The sequence below is a fragment of the Aethina tumida genome, chromosome 4 (genome assembly GCF_024364675.1).
Source record: "Aethina tumida isolate Nest 87 chromosome 4, icAetTumi1.1, whole genome shotgun sequence".
Lineage (NCBI taxonomy): Eukaryota > Metazoa > Arthropoda > Insecta > Coleoptera > Nitidulidae > Aethina > Aethina tumida.
Genome location: NC_065438.1, coordinates 11,401,134 through 11,419,172, shown reverse-complemented (window position 1 = coordinate 11,419,172; position 18,039 = coordinate 11,401,134). Strand labels below are relative to the sequence as shown.

The 18,039-nt window shown below is 33.2% G+C and overlaps 3 protein-coding genes across 4 annotated transcripts in view; 2 read left to right on the top strand and 1 right to left on the bottom strand.

The window, feature by feature from the left end:
* The first annotated feature begins 7,886 nt into the window (after positions 1-7,886).
* On the top strand, positions 7,887-17,596 carry LOC109594211 (tectonin beta-propeller repeat-containing protein-like). Of its 2 annotated transcripts, none has more exons than XM_049966479.1 (15): positions 7,887-8,141; positions 12,295-12,628; positions 12,682-12,774; positions 13,155-13,447; positions 13,507-13,789; positions 14,006-14,270; positions 14,665-14,827; positions 14,874-15,060; positions 15,112-15,526; positions 15,578-15,754; positions 15,805-16,221; positions 16,279-16,682; positions 16,738-17,053; positions 17,109-17,254; positions 17,318-17,596. In XM_049966479.1, coding segments are annotated over exons 1-15 (3,534 nt in total). In that variant the 5' UTR covers positions 7,887-8,139; the 3' UTR covers positions 17,357-17,596. The 2 variants fall into 2 exon arrangements, with proteins under 2 accessions (XP_049822436.1, XP_019864976.2); XM_020009417.2 differs by lacking the exon at positions 7,887-8,141 and adding an exon at positions 11,873-12,234 and having other exon boundaries at positions 12,293-12,628.
* On the top strand, positions 9,796-11,124 carry LOC109594173 (galectin-8). The gene is made up of 5 exons (XM_020009365.2): positions 9,796-10,014; positions 10,080-10,230; positions 10,281-10,623; positions 10,675-10,818; positions 10,866-11,124. Exons 2-5 carry the CDS (start codon positions 10,084-10,086, stop codon positions 11,069-11,071), a joined length of 840 nt encoding a protein of 279 aa, XP_019864924.2. The 5' UTR covers positions 9,796-10,014; positions 10,080-10,083; the 3' UTR covers positions 11,072-11,124.
* LOC109594194 (protein outspread) overlaps positions 17,357-18,039 on the bottom strand; it is a 141,300-nt gene continuing 140,617 nt past the window's right edge. Inside the window, exon 12 of the mRNA XM_020009394.2 lies at positions 17,357-17,964. Coding sequence (XP_019864953.2) covers positions 17,959-17,964 — 6 coding nt within the window. The 3' untranslated portion in view covers positions 17,357-17,958. The remainder of the gene's footprint in view (positions 17,965-18,039) is intronic.

Here is an 18,039-nt window from a genome sequence, read left to right as displayed (position 1 = left end):
TTCTTTAGATTCTTTAGATTCTTTAGATTCTTTAGATTCTTTAGATTCTTTAGATTCTTTACATTCTTTAGATTCTTTAGATTCTTTAGATTCTTTAGATTCTTTAGATTCTTTAGATTCTTTAGATTCTTTAGATTCTTTAGATTCTTTAGATTCTTTAGATTCTTTAGATTCTTTAGATTCTTTAGATTCTTTAGATTCTTTAGATTCTTTAGATTCTTTAGATTCTTTAGATTCTTTAGATTCTTTAGATTCTTTAGATTCTTTAGATTCTTTAGATTCTTTAGATTCTTTAGATTCTTTAGATTCTTTAGATTCTTTAGATTCTTTAGATTCTTTAGATTCTTTAGATTCTTTAGATTCTTTAGATTCTTTAGATTCTTTAGATTCTTTAGATTCTTTAGATTCTTTAGATTCTTTAGATTCTTTAGATTCTTTAGATTCTTTAGATTCTTTAGATTCTTTAAATTCTTTAGATTCTTTAGATTCTTTAGATTCTTTAGATTCTTTAGATTCTTTAGATTCTTTAGATTCTTTAGATTCTTTTCTTTAGATTCTTTAGATTATTTTCTTTAGATTCATTAGATTCTTTAGATTCTTTGCAATATTTGGATTCTTTGGATTCATTCGATACATTGGATTCCTTGGATACTTTGGATTCTTTGGATACTTTGAATTCTTTGGATACTTTGGATTCTTTAGATTCTTTGGATTCTTTTGATTCTTTGGATTCTTTGGATTTTTTGGATTAATTGGATTCTTTGCATTTTGTGAATTATTTAGACTCTTTAGATTCTTTCGATTTTTTGAATTTTTTGGATTCTTTAGATTCTTTTAGATTCTTTTAGATTCTATTAGATTCTTTTAGATTTTTTTAGACTCGTTTCCTTTCTTTTAGATTCTATTAGAATCTTTTAGATTTTTTTAAACTTGTTTACATTCTTTAGATTCTTTAGGTTTTTCAGATTTTTTAGATTCTTTGTATTCATTGGAATCTTTGGATTCTTTAGATTCTTTTCTTTAGATTCTTTAGATTTTTTAGATTCTTTAAATTCTTTAAATTCTTTAGATTCTTTAGATTCTTTAGATTCTTTAGATTCTTTAGATTCTTTAGATTCTTTAGATTCTTTAGATTCTTTAGATTCTTTAGATTCTTTAGATTCTTTAGATTCTTTAGATTCTTTAGATTCTTTAGATTCTTTAGATTCTTTAGATTCTTTAGATTCTTTAGATTCTTTAGATTCTTTAGATTCTTTAGATTCTTTAGATTCTTTAGATTCTTTAGATTCTTTAGATTCTTTAGATTCTTTAGATTCTTTAGATTCTTTAGATTCTTTAGATTCTTTAGATTCTTTAGATTCTTTAGATTCTTTAGATTCTTTAGATTCTTTAGATTCTTTAGATTCTTTAGATTCTTTAGATTCTTTAGATTCTTTAGATTCTTTAGATTCTTTAGATTCTTTAGATTCTTTTCTTTAGATTCTTTAGATTCTTTAGATTCTTTAGATTCTTTAGATTCTTTAGATTCTTTAGATTCTTTAGATTCTTTAGATTCTTTAGATTCTTTAGATTCTTTAGATTCTTTAGATTCTTTAGATTCTTTAGATTCTTTAGATTCTTTAGATTCTTTAGATTCTTTAGATTCTTTAGATTCTTTAGATTCTTTAGATTCTTTAGATTCTTTAGATTCTTTAGATTCTTTAGATTCTTTAGATTCTTTATTGCTGTGATTTTGAAACATTCGAATAACCCACGCCTACCTACGACATCAAAGACAGCGGGACCCGCAATCATCAGTCGAATGAATAACAAAAAGGACGTTTAGTCGAGTTCAAATCTCATAAAATCTGTAACAACCACAAGCAGGACCGATTGTTGTAAATCGGAAAGGTTAATATTACACCCAATGCCCCCGATATTTTAGGTAAAAAATTGCGACGTCCGAACGTTTCAGATAAAAAGGCCGCAAGGTTTTTGGTCGCGTGCCATTCACACATTTTAGGTAAAAAAAACCACATCCGTACAAACACACGACCACTCCACATGGACAAATGGGTCACGGATGACTTTTAATTTTTTCGCTGGTTAAATTATGCACAATCGTTTTTGGACCTCTACGGAGGATTAGGTGGAAAAGGTCCATTTTTTTCGATATGGATCTGAACGCCGCATAATCTATTGGGGCAGGTCACGTGAAAATTCATTCATTCATTCGATCCACGTACAAATTGGTCTGTACTTTGTGTTTATTAAATTTGTGCCTTAATTTTGTCTGACTCGTCGTTCTGTTGCATAATTTAATGTGTTGCATAATAGTTTTGTGTCGCCAAAATCTCCCAAACGGCTGCTGATTAAATTTCAATCAGGTTTATGCCAGCAACTCCCGGCATTAAAACTAATCCGTTCGCATCCAGGACTTAAAAGTATAACATGTCAAAAAGGTGTAACGAACCCAATTATTAAAATATTTGCCAAATAGGACTAACGACATTTTAATAAAAGCCCGTCAAGTATGTTTATTATTCATTCGGGGGGATTAGCCCCGGATAAAATATTCAAAACTCGTTGATAAACGACCAGAAACATTGTCTGGACACTCAAATATACAACTCATTCGACATGCACTGGTTTTGGACATAATGAGGCTCGAGCTGTGGGGTTAAGGATGGGTCATTTCCTGTTTTTGAGTTTCCAGTTTTTCTAGATTATGCCGCTTTTTAACCCCCCGGTCACTCGTGACCACTGGTCACCCTTCGTCATGTTTTCTGTTGTAACTCACTTTTACAACTTGTTTTGAAATTGCGATTAGCCCCGGGGGTCAGAGGTACTTGATTTTTGATTAATCAGTTCCTGTACTTGATATGTCACTTATGTTATCAGGTTGGGGAATCAGGAACCGGTACATGACAAAAAATAAACGATTACCATTAGTCCATATCTGCATTTATCTCTGATTTTATACAAATTGTGATTAAATTAAGATATTAATACATTGACCACCCAACAATTTACCTCAATATAGAAATATGGCACAGATTTACACACCTAGTTAGACATGTTCACGTAATTTTATACGGAACCGATAAAATCACTCCGTTTTTAATTACACACGCAAGTAAAACGATACAGTTTCGCCCTAAAAACTTTTTGCTATTGTGCTTGGTCGTTTGATTTATTTCTTAATATTCTCACAAGGACTTTCGGCCGAAGTGCAACGGTAGTGGACAATCACAATGGGTGTGAATTAATGGGAAAAACGCCGAAATACGAAGAAGGGTTAGTAAGTCCGAATGTCCCGTTTGATCACCCCAATCAACTAACCGTAGCTACTTCCGATTGACCATTCTTTTTTACCCTACTCTACTTAGTTTCATTTTTGTTGCCGAAGTATCAAATTTTTGGTGGGAATTGCCACATTTTTGTACAACTTTGTAGAATAATCATCTCATACTCAAAAGTTAGTGATAAATTATTATTAAATTCACTTTAATTATATATATATATCATATACGCAGTGATTACTTTATTAATTTTTATAAAATTCAATTCAAAAAGACAAAAAAAAATTCTAGGTGCATTATATTATTAACATTAATAAATTTTCAAAATATAAAAAATTAAGAAATTCCAGATATTATGGCCAATATATATAACGTATACTGTTATTATTAATTTAAAATTTCTGTTTTATACAATATTATAAAAACTAAATTCTTACTCTATAAAATGTTGCATATATTTTTCTGAGCTGGGCAAAAATATGGCACTTTGAAAAGGATTTTTAATGATGATGACAAATCCAAATTTTCAAATGTCTTTTCAAGGTGTACAGTCTTAATTGAATTTGATTTTCTAACTGTCGTTTCCTTCTTTCCATTGTCCATTCGACCAAAAAAAAGAATAAGAGCTGAATAGAATCTACGCATCCAACTGGGCCAGAAAATTGTAACCCCTTTAAGCATTATTCAATTCCATAACGAAATAAGTGACCAGAAATTAAAGAACAACAAAACGAGTGAACGAGCCATCCAGTACCTGGTCAATCGGAAGTGTCCACGGTCGCTTGATTAGGGTCGCACATTTCGAACGGGACAGTTACGATTCGCAATTGTTTCACTCCTCTACTGGACCTACCGTAACCCCTTCTTCGTTTTTCGGCGCTTTTTCCTTTAATTCCGGCCCATTGTCCGTCGACGGGACGGCACCCCGATGCCGATGTCCTTGTGAGAAAATTAAGAAATAAATCAAACGCATAAAAAGGGAACGACGTCCGGAATTCCGTGGGGTGGAATCGTATCGTTTTAAATGCGCATGTAATTATAAACGGTGGCGATTTTATCGGACTTTGATATGAAATTAGTGAAATGGGGATAGTTAACTGTCTGAAATGTCCAAATGGCGGCCGTTAAAACGCACGCAAGGTCGTTACATAGCACAGTTCAATTTGTTGGACAGACAATCCGTGCGTTTTAAAACCGACGCATTGATTTTAGCTATTCATTTAATTAAATTGCTTCATTCGAATAATTAAATATAGTTTTTACCGTTTTATTTCAAAATAACTTAACTTACTTAAAAATAACTTTTATCACTATTATAATCAATAATATTCTACAAGCAAATTTATTTCAGAACTTACAACTGAACCCACTTTTATCCTCTTTTGTTGTTTAATAAATGTAATTTTAACAGGCCAAAAATCATCAAATTTTCAGGCATTATTCGACACTTGTTTTGCCATTTTGTCAATTTTTCACTGTATACTCAATATTTATACATAAATGTGTCCACCAAATTTTTAAACTTTAGATGGAGAATTTTTCTTTAAAAGTTCCTAAAAATCACTTTTTTTAAGCCATTCAAATTCAAGTTTATTTTTAATGGAAGAATTTTCTTGGTAAATTCTGTAACAGTGTGTGTCGTCTGCAGAGTTTACAGATATCCGAGATCTCCAAGGGTGTGTACATAATTCTATAGAAAAATATCTATTTCTCCATGGGTACTTTGGACGAGAAAACTTCCCATGGTATGTTCTTGACCAGAAACGTCCGAAATCGCGAAGCAGGAAATAACGTTATAAGGAAGTTACATGCTCACTGGTCGTAAAGTGTAGGGTGTCGATGGGTTAAAGGTTATGTTAGGTTGGACAGTTCTACCTGCCCCAAGGGTCATCTTATGGGGTGGTCTCGCTGACCCCTTTCCACTGCTGGACAGTAACATGATTTAAGGATTGCTAAAAAGTGTTACATGTACATTTAATTAGAATTTGAATGGCCCTTGTCCGACCCACAAAATTTGTATACATTATTTTGATTCAGTACTTTTTTTTGCCTCGAGCGTACGTTATAAATTAAAATGATAGCATTATAATGTGCACTAAATTTATTTTAATAGGGGGGTCATTTCTTATTTTTTGCATGTGGAAGGACGGTTAATCTTTTATGTATTTATTTTACAAGGAATGAAGTTCTTTCAGAATTGAAATTCAATCGTTCAAGCAGTTATAATTTCATTTAAGATCCACTTAGCCCTAAACCAACCCTTGTAACCGAAAATAATTTGTCCGGTAAAATTTGATTCGATATTCTTAAAAATATTTATATTTGCAAATGCATGTGCGTCGCTGAGGACAATCTTATAGTAATCTTAAGGGCATGTCAGTCATAGAATTTAAACAGTCATCGATGGATCAGATGATAACAATGCAAAAGAATAAAGAATAAAAAGCACGACAAAAAAGAATCTCCGCATATTGTTCTCGCTGCTGAGAGCAAAATAGTTTTCTATAGCGACGAGAGTGAGAGTAACTTGATCCCTTGTTCATGGCATTTTTATTATTGTGAGTTGAAACCAAAACAGTGACGTGCACGACACAAAAATTTTGCTGCTTAAATTATTAAATGGTGTTTGGATTGTGTTGAAAATAAATAATTGATGTTGGCAAAAATTTAAATAAGAAATTTACCAATTTTTAATTGAAATGAGACACATAATCACATAATTAATCCATCTTTGTTGATTGTACTCTATAATAGCGTTAATCTTGTTCTCATAAATTGATTAAAGGAAATGAACAACAGGTGTCAAAATTCAATACATTCACTGATCTTGGTAAATAGATACAATGGTACACATTTTACACCCCTAGGTGGTCATCCGCCGTAGAAGACCACCCACACAGCTACAATATTATTTACATTGAAAACACTGACTTCAAGCGCAATATTATCTTTAATTTGTGTGACATTAGATTTTTTAAGGAAATTATTTCAATTGTATTCAAACAATATGTTGACCATATAAAGATGTTTTATAGAATTAAGTTGTGTCAATCTAAAAAAAAAATGGTTTAACATATTTTAAACAAAATAAGAAATGATAAGATTTTGTTTCAATATAAATATTACCTTTACCACAGTTAATTAATTGGATTCGGTACAGTAACCTACATAAACGTTTCAGATTATCGCAACGCCGACCCCCTAATAATTTCGAACCTGTCAAGGGATGTAACTTGCATTGTTGATGATGATGGATGCACCGAGACATGGTATCGTTCCTTGTACGACGTTCAGCACCCCGCTGCGTTGTGCGAAATATCTTTGGCGAGACATGCATTAGGTTTTAAAAAAAAAATTCAACTTATAATGGAGATGTCAATTAAGAATGTTACAAACCGTTCTAGGAAATATCACTGGTTGTTGTTTAACTTTGTTTTAAGTCCTAATATCCTAACACAGTACGTTCGTAAATTAAAATGTGTATTCGGACTCTTCAATTTATATTAAGTAAAATGCTCGTCATAATTTAATTTAGGACATTTCATACACTTATTTGATTCAAAATACAAAGATAAAATATTTAAAATAAAAGAAAGAACAACGGGCACAACAAGGCGGGTTAATTAAATTTCTTTGTTTCGACTGTTAAATTAAATTCGTTTTAATTTTGGCCGTGACCGGTTCTTTCATCTAGACGAAAATTAATGCATCTCCACCGCATCCCTGACACCATCGCGCAGCATTCTTGATCTCACCGGATTGCTTGGTCCAAATGCGGACTGTCCGCAACGATTGTTGTTATATTATTAGTGGTCCGAATTTTTTGGCAATATTTTATTGTAAAACGCAATAAGTTGTCATTTTGAAAGTTACTTTTTTACTTCTTAGAATATTTTTTATATTCTATAAAAAAATTTATAATTTTTTTCAGTTTTCATGATATTTAAGTATAAAGTACTCAGTTTTGTGAAAAGTTACATCCTTGTAATTTTCCCATTAATACTACTTTCTAATAACAAATTTATTACGCAATTCTAATACAAATTTCAATTGTTTTCCGAGTACGTTTTTTCACAAAATATTGATGTACACTTAATTTTAAATTTCAAAATAATTCGAAACTAACAATTAATTGTAAGAATAATTTTTCTTGGCTTTTATCCTTATAAAATACTGATATTAAGATTAAATCACAGTTTAAATCATGAACAAGAGAAATATTTAAATAGCAGTTAAATAAAATTGGCGTGACATCTATAGGTCAATAGTTAAAGTTACATGTATTTTTAGTGGTAGCGCCACCTATAAGAACTAAAATCTTACAATTTATATTTAGAAATCTTGAATATTTATTAAGATATAGATTAAAATAAATAAATACGACATTACATAATATCACTTCTGTTGCGAATTATATACTATATACATATTCAAGCAAATTGACAAGGATTTAAAGTTCAGTTATGTGGAAATTCGATGTAAGGGTAGTTCATTGAACAGAAAGTTGTAGTTCAAATCACTGATAACTTCAAATAACAGCTGAAAATATCACAGTGACGTTTAACAAAAATAAACAATAAATATAATTTGTCATATTGGAATTACCTTATCTTTGAATTACTGATACTGTTATTAATTAAAGTTACTAAATCAACTGTAAAAATTAATTCCTATTTCATATTAACAATGAAGAGAGTGTGCATACTTTATCAACCACACGGACTAAGTGGAATGTGGGTCAGGAATTTAAAAAATATGGGGAGTTCCGCATTTTCTGTGGGAGTTAGGTGAAGACCATCAAATTTATGTACATAGATTGGACCAATGGAGTTGTAGAGAAATCTTATGAGAATGAAATATGTAAGTTGTATCTTGTAGTTTTTTCTTTAATAAAATATGTTGATTTCCATAGGTGGTTACCAATTGAAGGATTTTGCAGCATGCTTTTACCAGATACTTTAATGCTGATGGAACAGTAAATAGGTCCATTGATAAAATAACTACCAACAATGACAATGGGAAGATAAATGGAAAAATGATCTAACCCTGGATGGACAAACATGATGGTTGGACTTGATTTCCCTGTCTAATATTACCCAAGGAAACAATGAAAAGTTATGTTGGGAGAAAATTATGGACTAGATCCAGGAGGTACAGTGCAATTAATATATGGTGCTATTGCACCACTACATCAACATTCTGTAGGTGTATATTTCATATAAATATAAACTGTATTCTAATAATATTCTTTATTTATAGGAACTATTTATTAATCTTTCCACAGGAGGCCAAATGGTTGCAGGAACCATGCTAGTTTGGACACTAACATCTTATAACAAGCCAAGGATCAACATCTTACTCTGCAATTTTTTATTGCTAATTATACTAATTATAATAGTTACCTTCCAAATATAATTTTGATTTCAATTTTTGTCTAAACTTTCTTTTTATTGTTTTAGTAACTAAATGCGTAACATTTAATTTAACATTAATACTTCTACTTCTTCCTTTTAATTCTATAACATCGCATCTCCATGTATATACTTAATCAATTTTAAACATATGACATGATTCTATTTTTGAAGTTTGAGATTCTCCCTGTAAAACGTTTAACTTAAGCGAGACCCTTAATTATACGTAAAGTTTCAATACCTCCAGGTTCAATTTAATTTGTTTGTCAAGAAGAGTGGATAGTTTTTTGACATTTTTGAAATCACTAAATATTTTTTACAGTTATCTCGTGACTAATTCCTCTAAATCTTTAAATAAAATGAGAAATGATTGATTTATTTAATCGTAAACTCGTTCATCTTGTTTATCTCGATCTTGTTAACGCTGACTTAACATATATTATAACGTCATAAACTAATAATATTATAAAATAAGATTAGATATTATTAATAATTATTAATAATATTAATGTGTTAAGTGAAATTTTTGTTGAACCAACAAGCCCATACACGATCAAATTACCGGCCTATCTCACACAGTTGTACTGCAGACAAGTATGTTTGTCTGCAGTCAAAATTTGTCCAACATGTGACAAACCCATACACAGTCAAAATGATGTAATTTCGTCGCATCCAACACTGTTGTATAGCGGCTGATTTAAGACACCAAACTATTTTTATAAATATTTCAGCATTGAGTATTATAATGAATAAGTAGATAGTACTCTTTTTTTCCTCCGATATATCTAAATAAATCCATTGTAAATATATCAAGTTCATTCATTTCTTCTTACCATGCCTGTTGAATCCAAAAATGTTCTTATGTTATGTCGCTTAAAGCAAAAATAAAAGACAAGTATTTGAGATTTTAACACTTATTTCATTATTTTTGAAATAGTGATAATATTTAATAAAAATAATTTCAAAAAGTGGCTTTTAGGTACAGATATGTAATATTTTATGAATTAATCAAATTTATTTTCCATTTATATTTTTAAACAGTTATATTTATTTTCAAAATTTTTTATAATACGTAGAATTATTTTATTACTTTATAAATAAAGGATTATCCTTAATTACTGTATGCATTTGTGTGTGAGCACACGATTGGTTCCCATAAAAAATATTTATTAATGATAAGATTACCTATGCAGTTTCATTTTTTTTCCTTATTTGGTAGTCCCGCATTCAATATATATTTATATAGAGCTCGCAGTAGCCGAATTCAGCACAACTCTCACAGTCTCCAAAATCGAAACACGATTCAGAGTACAAAGAATTAGGTGTCTTTTATATATACAATATCTCATATTTGTGTATTTAAACCCAACAAATTTTTGATTTTCAGTGCAATGGGGCACAACTCATGGGTACATTGTGATGAAGCTAGAGTTAGTTTCGGTAATGACCCATTTATTGAATGTATTGTACAACTTAAATGGGTTCAGGATAATGGGACTTTGACTGTATCAAACCTAGACGGAACAATCACTAGAATCGTAAGATATAACTTAACTTCAATTTCTTCTAATCATACTGAACATTTCAGATTTTTTTGACATCGGGTGATGTAAATTGCTTGAAGATTTGTGACGAAGGCAATTACTCTCACTTGCTTGTTTGCGTAGATACAAATAAACGTCCTTATATTAGATTTCAATTCGACAGTGATGATCTACTGGAGAGATGGCAAGCACAGTTCGCAAGGATTTCTGGAAAAATGGATCAAGTAGTCGCTAAATCCAATGAAGAGAACATCAAGCAGATTTCTCAACAAACATGGGATTATGACCACCCAAAAAGACCATTTAAAGTAAAATTACCTACAAATTTTATTCCAGGCACAAAATTTATTTTTACTGGTTGTGCTGCGGATGACGCTATTAGAATGGGTATATAATCATTTCACTATAGGTAACATTTATTTGAGGTATATCTTTCAGACTTTGATTTTTACGAAGAACATAGTGAAGACATCATTTTCCATTTCAATCCACGATTTCATGAGGACCGTGTTGTAAGAAATGGAAGAATAAAAGGAAGTTGGGGCGAGGAGGAAGTCGGAGGACGAATGCCTTTTAAAAATGGTACTACAAATTGCTAGAAATATACCATTTTAATTTAAAATTTGTAGGTAAACCATTTAAAGTGAGCATAGAAGCAACAGAGGATGCCTTTGTAGCATACGTGGATGATAAATTATTCACAACATTCCACCACCGCGCACCACCGCATTCTATCGGATATTTTGGTTTGGAGGGTAAAGTCCAACCTTATCAACTGATCATATCCCGTAGCCCTGGACACATAGCTAATACAACAGAAATTGAAAGAAATTAAACTATTTTATTGTGTTTTATTCAATGTGAATAAATCTTTAAATTTACGCTCTATGTAGTATATTCAGATAAAATTGACTAAATAAAGACGTTTCATAGAGTAAAGTAGTGTCGATTTAGTTTTTCCTACCAAAAAATGCCTTATTTTATAAAAAATAACAAATAGATATAGAATATACAATATATAGTTTCAATATAAAGGTTGATTGTTTGATATTTTAACAAATTCATCACTTTTTTTAATTTATGCGTGATCGTTATCAAATTGAAACATATTTCGTTAAAGGAAGGAAATGAATGTTTTATACATTCCATTATTCTAATTTCTTTCTATACGATGATAAGGGCTTCAGAATCAAAGAAGCATCCTTACACTACACCATACATCGTTAGTACTCCATATAACATATGGAGTACAAACGATGTTATGTTATCCTTATCAAAGATATTTGTAACTTTAATTTAAATTATTAGAAACTAACAAATAATAAGAATAGCTTTTATAGATTAGTCTGTATAAAAATAACGAAATGAAATTGTTGTGGCATCTATGGGTGAATAGCTGAAGCTATACATATTTTAATTACTAGTGCCATCTATGAGAATTAAAATCTTGCGATTTACATTGAAAAATGTTTGATGAATATTTATTTACATGTAAGTTTTACGCACTGGTCAATTTATACTATATTCAAGCAAATAGACAATTCTTTAAATACCAGTTAAGCGGTGAATGAAAATTCGATGTAAAGGTAGTTCATTCAGCAGAAAGTTTTAGTTCAAACCATCGATAACTTCAAATAACAGCTGAAAATTGTCACGATTGGCTGTCAGGGTGACGTTTAACAAAAATAAACAATAAATATGATTTACCGTATTGAAATGACCTTAGCTTTTAATTAGTGCCGGTTAATTAAAGTTGTCAAAGCCATTGTAAAAATGCCTAGTTCATTGCTGTTTGGTATTAACAATGAAGGGAGGGTGCACACTTTGTCCACCACAGGCTCTATGTGGAGGGAGGTGCCCTATGCGGGTCAGGAATTTAAAAAGTTATCGGGAGTTCCGCATTTTCTGTGGGCGTTAGGTGGAGACCATCAAATTTATGTTTATGTGCATGGACTGGATATACCCATAAGGGTTGTGGAGGAATCTTATGAGAATGAAGTATGTGTAAATTGAATCTTGTAGCTTTTTCTTTTATATAAAAGGTTTTGTTTTTCAGAGGTGGTTACCAATTGAAGGATTTTGCAGCAGACTTTTACCAACTGATAGATTCAGATATTCTAATGCTGATGGAACAGTAAATAGATCCATTGATAAAATAACTTTACCATCTATGGCATGGCAATGGGAAGGCAAATGGAAAATTGAACTGACCCTAGATGGACAACCTTTGGATCATGATGGTTGGACTTATGCAGTTGATTTCCCTGCCCAATATTACCCAAAGAAACAATGGAAAAGTTGTGTTAGGAGGAGATTATGGACTAGGTCCAGGAGATACAGTGCAATGAATACATGGTGTGCTATTGCACCACTACATCAAGATGCTACAAGTGTATGTTTCATACAAACACAAGTGGAGTGGATTTTAATGTTCTTTATTTATAGGAACCATTTATTGATGTTTCCATAGGAGGTCAAAGGGTTGCAGGAGCTGCTCCTGGAACTATGCTAGTTTGGGCTGTAACATCTCATAACAGGGTAAGAAGCTGAATCTCAATCTTTTGTTGCTAATTATACTAATTATAACAATTATGGTTCACCTTCAAAATATAATTTGTTTGCATTTTGATTACACTATTTGTCTGACTTTTATGCATACTTACTTTTGTAAACTAATTACTGTAGGGGCTGTATTTATTACTTTAATTAACTGTTAAAATAATATTAATTTAGTAATATTGTTTTTTACTGTATTCTGATTTTGTAAAATGCGATTCTGGGTAAAATTGAAGATAATTTAATCATTTTTGTGCAAACCTTTAGTCTTGTTCGAATACTCTTTTTTGATACTAATCTGGACTGTTTGATGTTCAAAAGTATTTTATGACTGAACATGTATAAACATAATACTCATTCAGGTGATGTTCCGTACGGGTGTGTCAGAAAAATCACCTGAGGGTGCCAGATGGAACCACATTCAAACACCAATTGGCTGCGAAGTAAATCAAATAAGTGTAGGCCCCAGTGGTTTGGTGTGGGCAGCCGTGTTGGACGGAAGAGCGCTGGTTAGAACGGGGGTTACCAGAGACAACTTGCAAGGCGATAACTGGGTAGAAGTCCGAAGTCCCGGTGAAAATCTTCGACTGTCCCAGATATCAGTCGGTACTTGTGCCGTGTGGGCAATTACCCACGACAAACAAGTCTGGTTTCGGTAAGGAAAAAGTTGTGTCGTCATAAAGTAAAACTTCAATTGTTTTTATTGATTATAAGAAAGGGAATAAAAGGCGAAGGCGCCGGTGTTAGCGAAGAAATGGCTGCCGGTTGTGGTTGGGTACAGATGGTGGGCCGAATGGCACAAATCTCAACCGCCGCCAACGATCAGGTCTTCGCTGTCGGAGCCGATGACCGTCTAGTTTACCATCGCACCGGAGTCTGTTCCGAGGACTTGACCGGAAAAAGATGGAGGGCATTACACGCCCCCTTACAAGTCAGCAGGGCTAGTAGCAACGCTAGTTTGAATAGAGATAAGTTCCACCGCAGCTTGAATACCTTGGTAACTAACATTTGGCTACCTACTAACATGTGATCCCGTATTTTCAGAATTAGAACAAAGTGATACGTAATATGTGCATGTGAAATTCCTTGACTCATCCTTGCATTTGCATTGTTTAAGAGTAAGCATTTGATAACGAACTAATTATGAAGTTTTTCCTTATTTAATAATAAGGTTTTGGTAAAACTTTGGTTTCAATTTTTTATAAATATACAGCAAAGCAGGCCGAGCAGCATGATTGAACAGTCGAACATATCAGAGCTTGAAGAACAGTCGCATTCGGCTCCGCTTGGGCCCACGTCTTTGCCAGTAGGTGACCTCGCCTCCAAATTCGAAACACAACCTAGACATCCAAAAACCTGGAGCCCAGTTCAGTCCGTCGGTTCGATTGTTGGTACCGAAGCTCATCCTGAGTGTGACGAGAGTGTTTGGAGTGAGTCTAGCAGAGATTCGTGTATCTTTACCGAGGACGAAGAATTAGGTATGTTTAATGTAACGGTTAAGGCTTTCATGACTATTATTTCCATATCCATATTTGTTCGGGTTTCGAACCAAATACGGAAATAATTCCTAATAATAAAGACTTCGACCTATAAACCCGAACAAATATAGGTATTAGGTATGTTTGTTTCTCATTATGTAACATATTTTTGTGTATACACGTAACGTATTTTTCAAGGCTTTGTTGGTGTTTTGACTGCATTACGTATTAACATAATTATTTCACATAATTTTGCTATAATTAGTATTATTCTCCCACTGACATTAGACATTCAATTAGCTGAATTGTTATTTAGTAAAGTTTCATTTTTTCATTTTAAGTGCAGTGTTAATCAGTGTAATAGTTTAATTTTCATCATATATTTAAACAATAGGTTGGGCGGAATACGAAGCTCCCTGGTCCTGGGTGGAAGCTGGAGCGTGTACAGTCGACTCCTTACAGTTGCCAAACTGGTTCGCCGATTCTGGTTCAGGAAACGGTCACTTAGAGTTGGAACAATCTTGGCGGGTTAAAATACTGGAAGAACTTAAGAACAGGTAATCTGTTTCCAACACGTAACAAACAACTATATCTCATTTTTAGTGCGATGAAAATCAACGCATACACACATTACGAGCAAGCCATTGACACCACCTCCTGGAAGCATTGTGGTGAAGCAAGAGTTAGTTTAGGGAATGGCCCATTTATTGACTGCATTATACAACTTGAATGGGTCCAGACCACTGGGACTTTAACCGTATTAAACGTAGATGGAGGAGCTACTGCAATAGTAATTTTTGTCTCAAGTCAAATTTCCTTCTAATCTTACTGGTCATTTCAGATATCTTTAACACTGGGGGATGTAAATTGTGTACAATTATGTAGCGAACCCGGCAGTCCCCGATTGGCTGTATACGTAGCTAGAAACAACCCTTCTTATATTAGGTTTCAATTCGCCAGTGATACTCAACTAGAAGAGTGGCAAGCGCATTTCGCAACGACCTGTGGAAAAATACATCAAGTAGTGGGTAAACCTAGTGAAGAAAGCGTCTGGGCTATTTCTCAGCTAGGCGACGTTTTTATGTGGGATCCGACAGAAATTGAGTCGAATCAGCTTCGAGAAGATGAGTGTTATATGCAAAAATGGGACTTAAGCGGCAAGGAAAGCCCCTACAAAGTTAAATTACATACTGGTTGTATTCCAGGCACAAAAATTACTCTCACAGGATGTGTTGGAGATGATGCTGATAGATTAGGTGTGTAATCATTTCAATATTGTCGACCTTTATTTGATGTACGTCTTTCAGCTTTTAATTTGGACGCGGAATCCACGTATAAACATCGTCATAAGAACCACACTGAATTGGAAAACACTGTTTTCCATTTCAATCCACGATTTAATCATGGTTATGTTGTTAGAAATTCATTAATAGAGGGAAAATGGGGCGCGGAAGAAATTGATGGTCCAATGCCTTTCCAAAAAGGTATTAATTGAAATTGCTGGAAATATACTATTTTAAATCAAATTTTTTAGGTCAAGAATTTAAACTGTGCATAGAAACCACAGAAGATGCCTTCGTAGTATACGTAGACGATAAAAAGTTCACATTATTCCGCCATCGTTTACCACCACATTCTGCCTCATATTTTAGCTTTTGGGGTAAACTCCAACCTTTCAGACTAGTCATATATTGCCCAGAAATCATACTTAATCCAACCGACATGTATTGGAGACAAATAGGTGGTCACTTGAGGAGAGTAGAAACGTGTAAGGTTGGTGTTACTTGGGGAGTGGGATACGATCACACTCCTTGGGTGTACACTGGCGGTTGGGGTGGAGGATTTTTAGGTACGTTGGATAGTCAAAACGTCCATCCGATGACTGATACTCAGGATTATAAAGTATATGAAAACCAAAGATGGAATCCTGTAACTGGCTATACATCTGCAGGTTTGTTTTTTCATTCAAACTAATCATTTTATTTAGTTTAATTTGATTAAATATTAGGGTTACCAACTGACAGATATATGTGGAGTGACTCAACAGGCAAACAGAAACGCACTCGGGAGCAAGTCAAACTGTTGTCCATGCGATGGCAGTGGCTTTCCGATTGGATGACTGATTTTCACGTACCGGGAGGTGTGGACAGTGATGGGTGGCAGTACGCAGTAGATTTTCCCGCAAGTTATCATGCCAACAAACAATTCACAGACTATGTAAGGCGACGTAGGTGGTACAGGAGATGTGCGGTTGCTACTACAGGTCCTTGGCAAGAGTTGGGACATACAAAACTTTTGGACTTATGTCTGGAACCTGTGGAAGACTTTGCTGATACCAAAATAGCTTTATGGGCTCTAGCGTCCGGCGGACAGGCTGTGGTGCGGGTGGGTGTGAGCAAAAGCAATCCGATGGTAAGTTTCTGAGTACATCATAAAAAACGCGGAAATAACGTGACATATTTTTAAGGGACATGTTTGGGAACACGTGACTTCAGATCAAGCACTTTGCAGCATTAGTTGTGGACCCTACAAGCAAGTATGGGCCGTTGGTAGAAAGGGTTGTGCCTTCTATCGTTTAGGTATAACCGATGATAAACTTGAAGGAGAGGCATGGAAGTGCATTGAGCCTCCTAGCGGTGCTCAACTTAAACAAATTTCAGTTAACAGTATTGGCGTGTGGGCGGTCGATCATCATGGCAGGTTGTACGTTAGGAAAGAGATCAATCAGACATTCCCTGAAGGTTCCCATTGGCAATTAATCAGTATTGATCCACCCGTATTGAGTAAGTCTTCAAATTCAGCCATTTAGTGGTTTTATTAGGTTATAATCGTTTCTAGGCGCGGCCCCCAATTCTACTGGATTTAAGCATGTTAGTGTAGGCAAAAAAGAAGTTTGGGCAGTCACGAATGGTGGAGCCATGGTTAGACGCCTTGGAATTTGTGCTACAAATCCTGCTGGTTCTGGTTGGGACATAGGTATATCAGTAAGTAATTTTTGTGATAAAATAAATTAATTTATGTGTATAATGTAATCATTGTTTTTATAGGGAAATTGGCAGCAAGTGAGTGTCAAGGCCTTTAATTAATTAATTAATTAATACGTGTTAACTTACTTCTCTGCTATTAAGTATCTGATGTGATTGTTTTATTGTTTTTATTAAGTTTTTATATTTTGCAATTCATTCCATTTATTTAAGCTGTTATTGTTGATTTTGAGATAATTTTTAAGAAGCCGATGTAATTCTAACAATAAAAATAACAAATAATTGTATTTTTATGTACCTAAACCTAAAGTAAAAATAAAATTTCATTTAACTGTAACTTTATATATTTGTTTGTAATATATAAACATTCCATATAAACCCAACACATATAAACAATAAACTGTTACAAAAAATCTATCATCTAGTATTGTACACCTAACGAATATAAATTTATTATGAAGTAAAATAAATTAAAAACAGAAAACATCAGACAGGAAAGAAGGGTTAAAACAATGATCCGACAATTACAACACCCTGTGTGTGAGTTTGTGGTGAAATAGGGCATCATAAGTGACGAATCGAAGAGTGAAAAGTGCAATGATCTGTACATAACCGTGAATATATTGTACTCATCTATCTTAAACACTGGTATACGTATGAGGCTTGTTAAGACTAGTAAGTTTGCTTTTTCCGGATACTCGCCGTCAGTTCTAAAAACAAAAAACAAATTTGTAAACTCATACAATACTACAGATTAAAGTATAGACATAAATTGATCAATTTAC

Excerpts from the sequence above, each read along its gene's own strand:
- LOC109594173 (XM_020009365.2), top strand. The coding sequence starts at position 10,084 with ATGGGGCACAACTCATGGGTACATTGTGATGAAGCTAGAGTTAGTTTC. Across the intron at positions 10,624-10,674 it reads GGATGACGCTATTAGAATGG|ACTTTGATTTTTACGAAGAA; the intron begins GTATATAATCAT and ends TATATCTTTCAG. Across the intron at positions 10,819-10,865 it reads ACGAATGCCTTTTAAAAATG|GTAAACCATTTAAAGTGAGC; the intron begins GTACTACAAATT and ends TAAAATTTGTAG.
- LOC109594211 (XM_020009417.2), top strand. The coding sequence starts at position 12,010 with ATGCCTAGTTCATTGCTGTTTGGTATTAACAATGAAGGGAGGGTGCAC. Across the intron at positions 13,790-14,005 it reads ACCGCAGCTTGAATACCTTG|CAAAGCAGGCCGAGCAGCAT; the intron begins GTAACTAACATT and ends ATAAATATACAG. Across the intron at positions 16,683-16,737 it reads TGAGCAAAAGCAATCCGATG|GGACATGTTTGGGAACACGT; the intron begins GTAAGTTTCTGA and ends CATATTTTTAAG.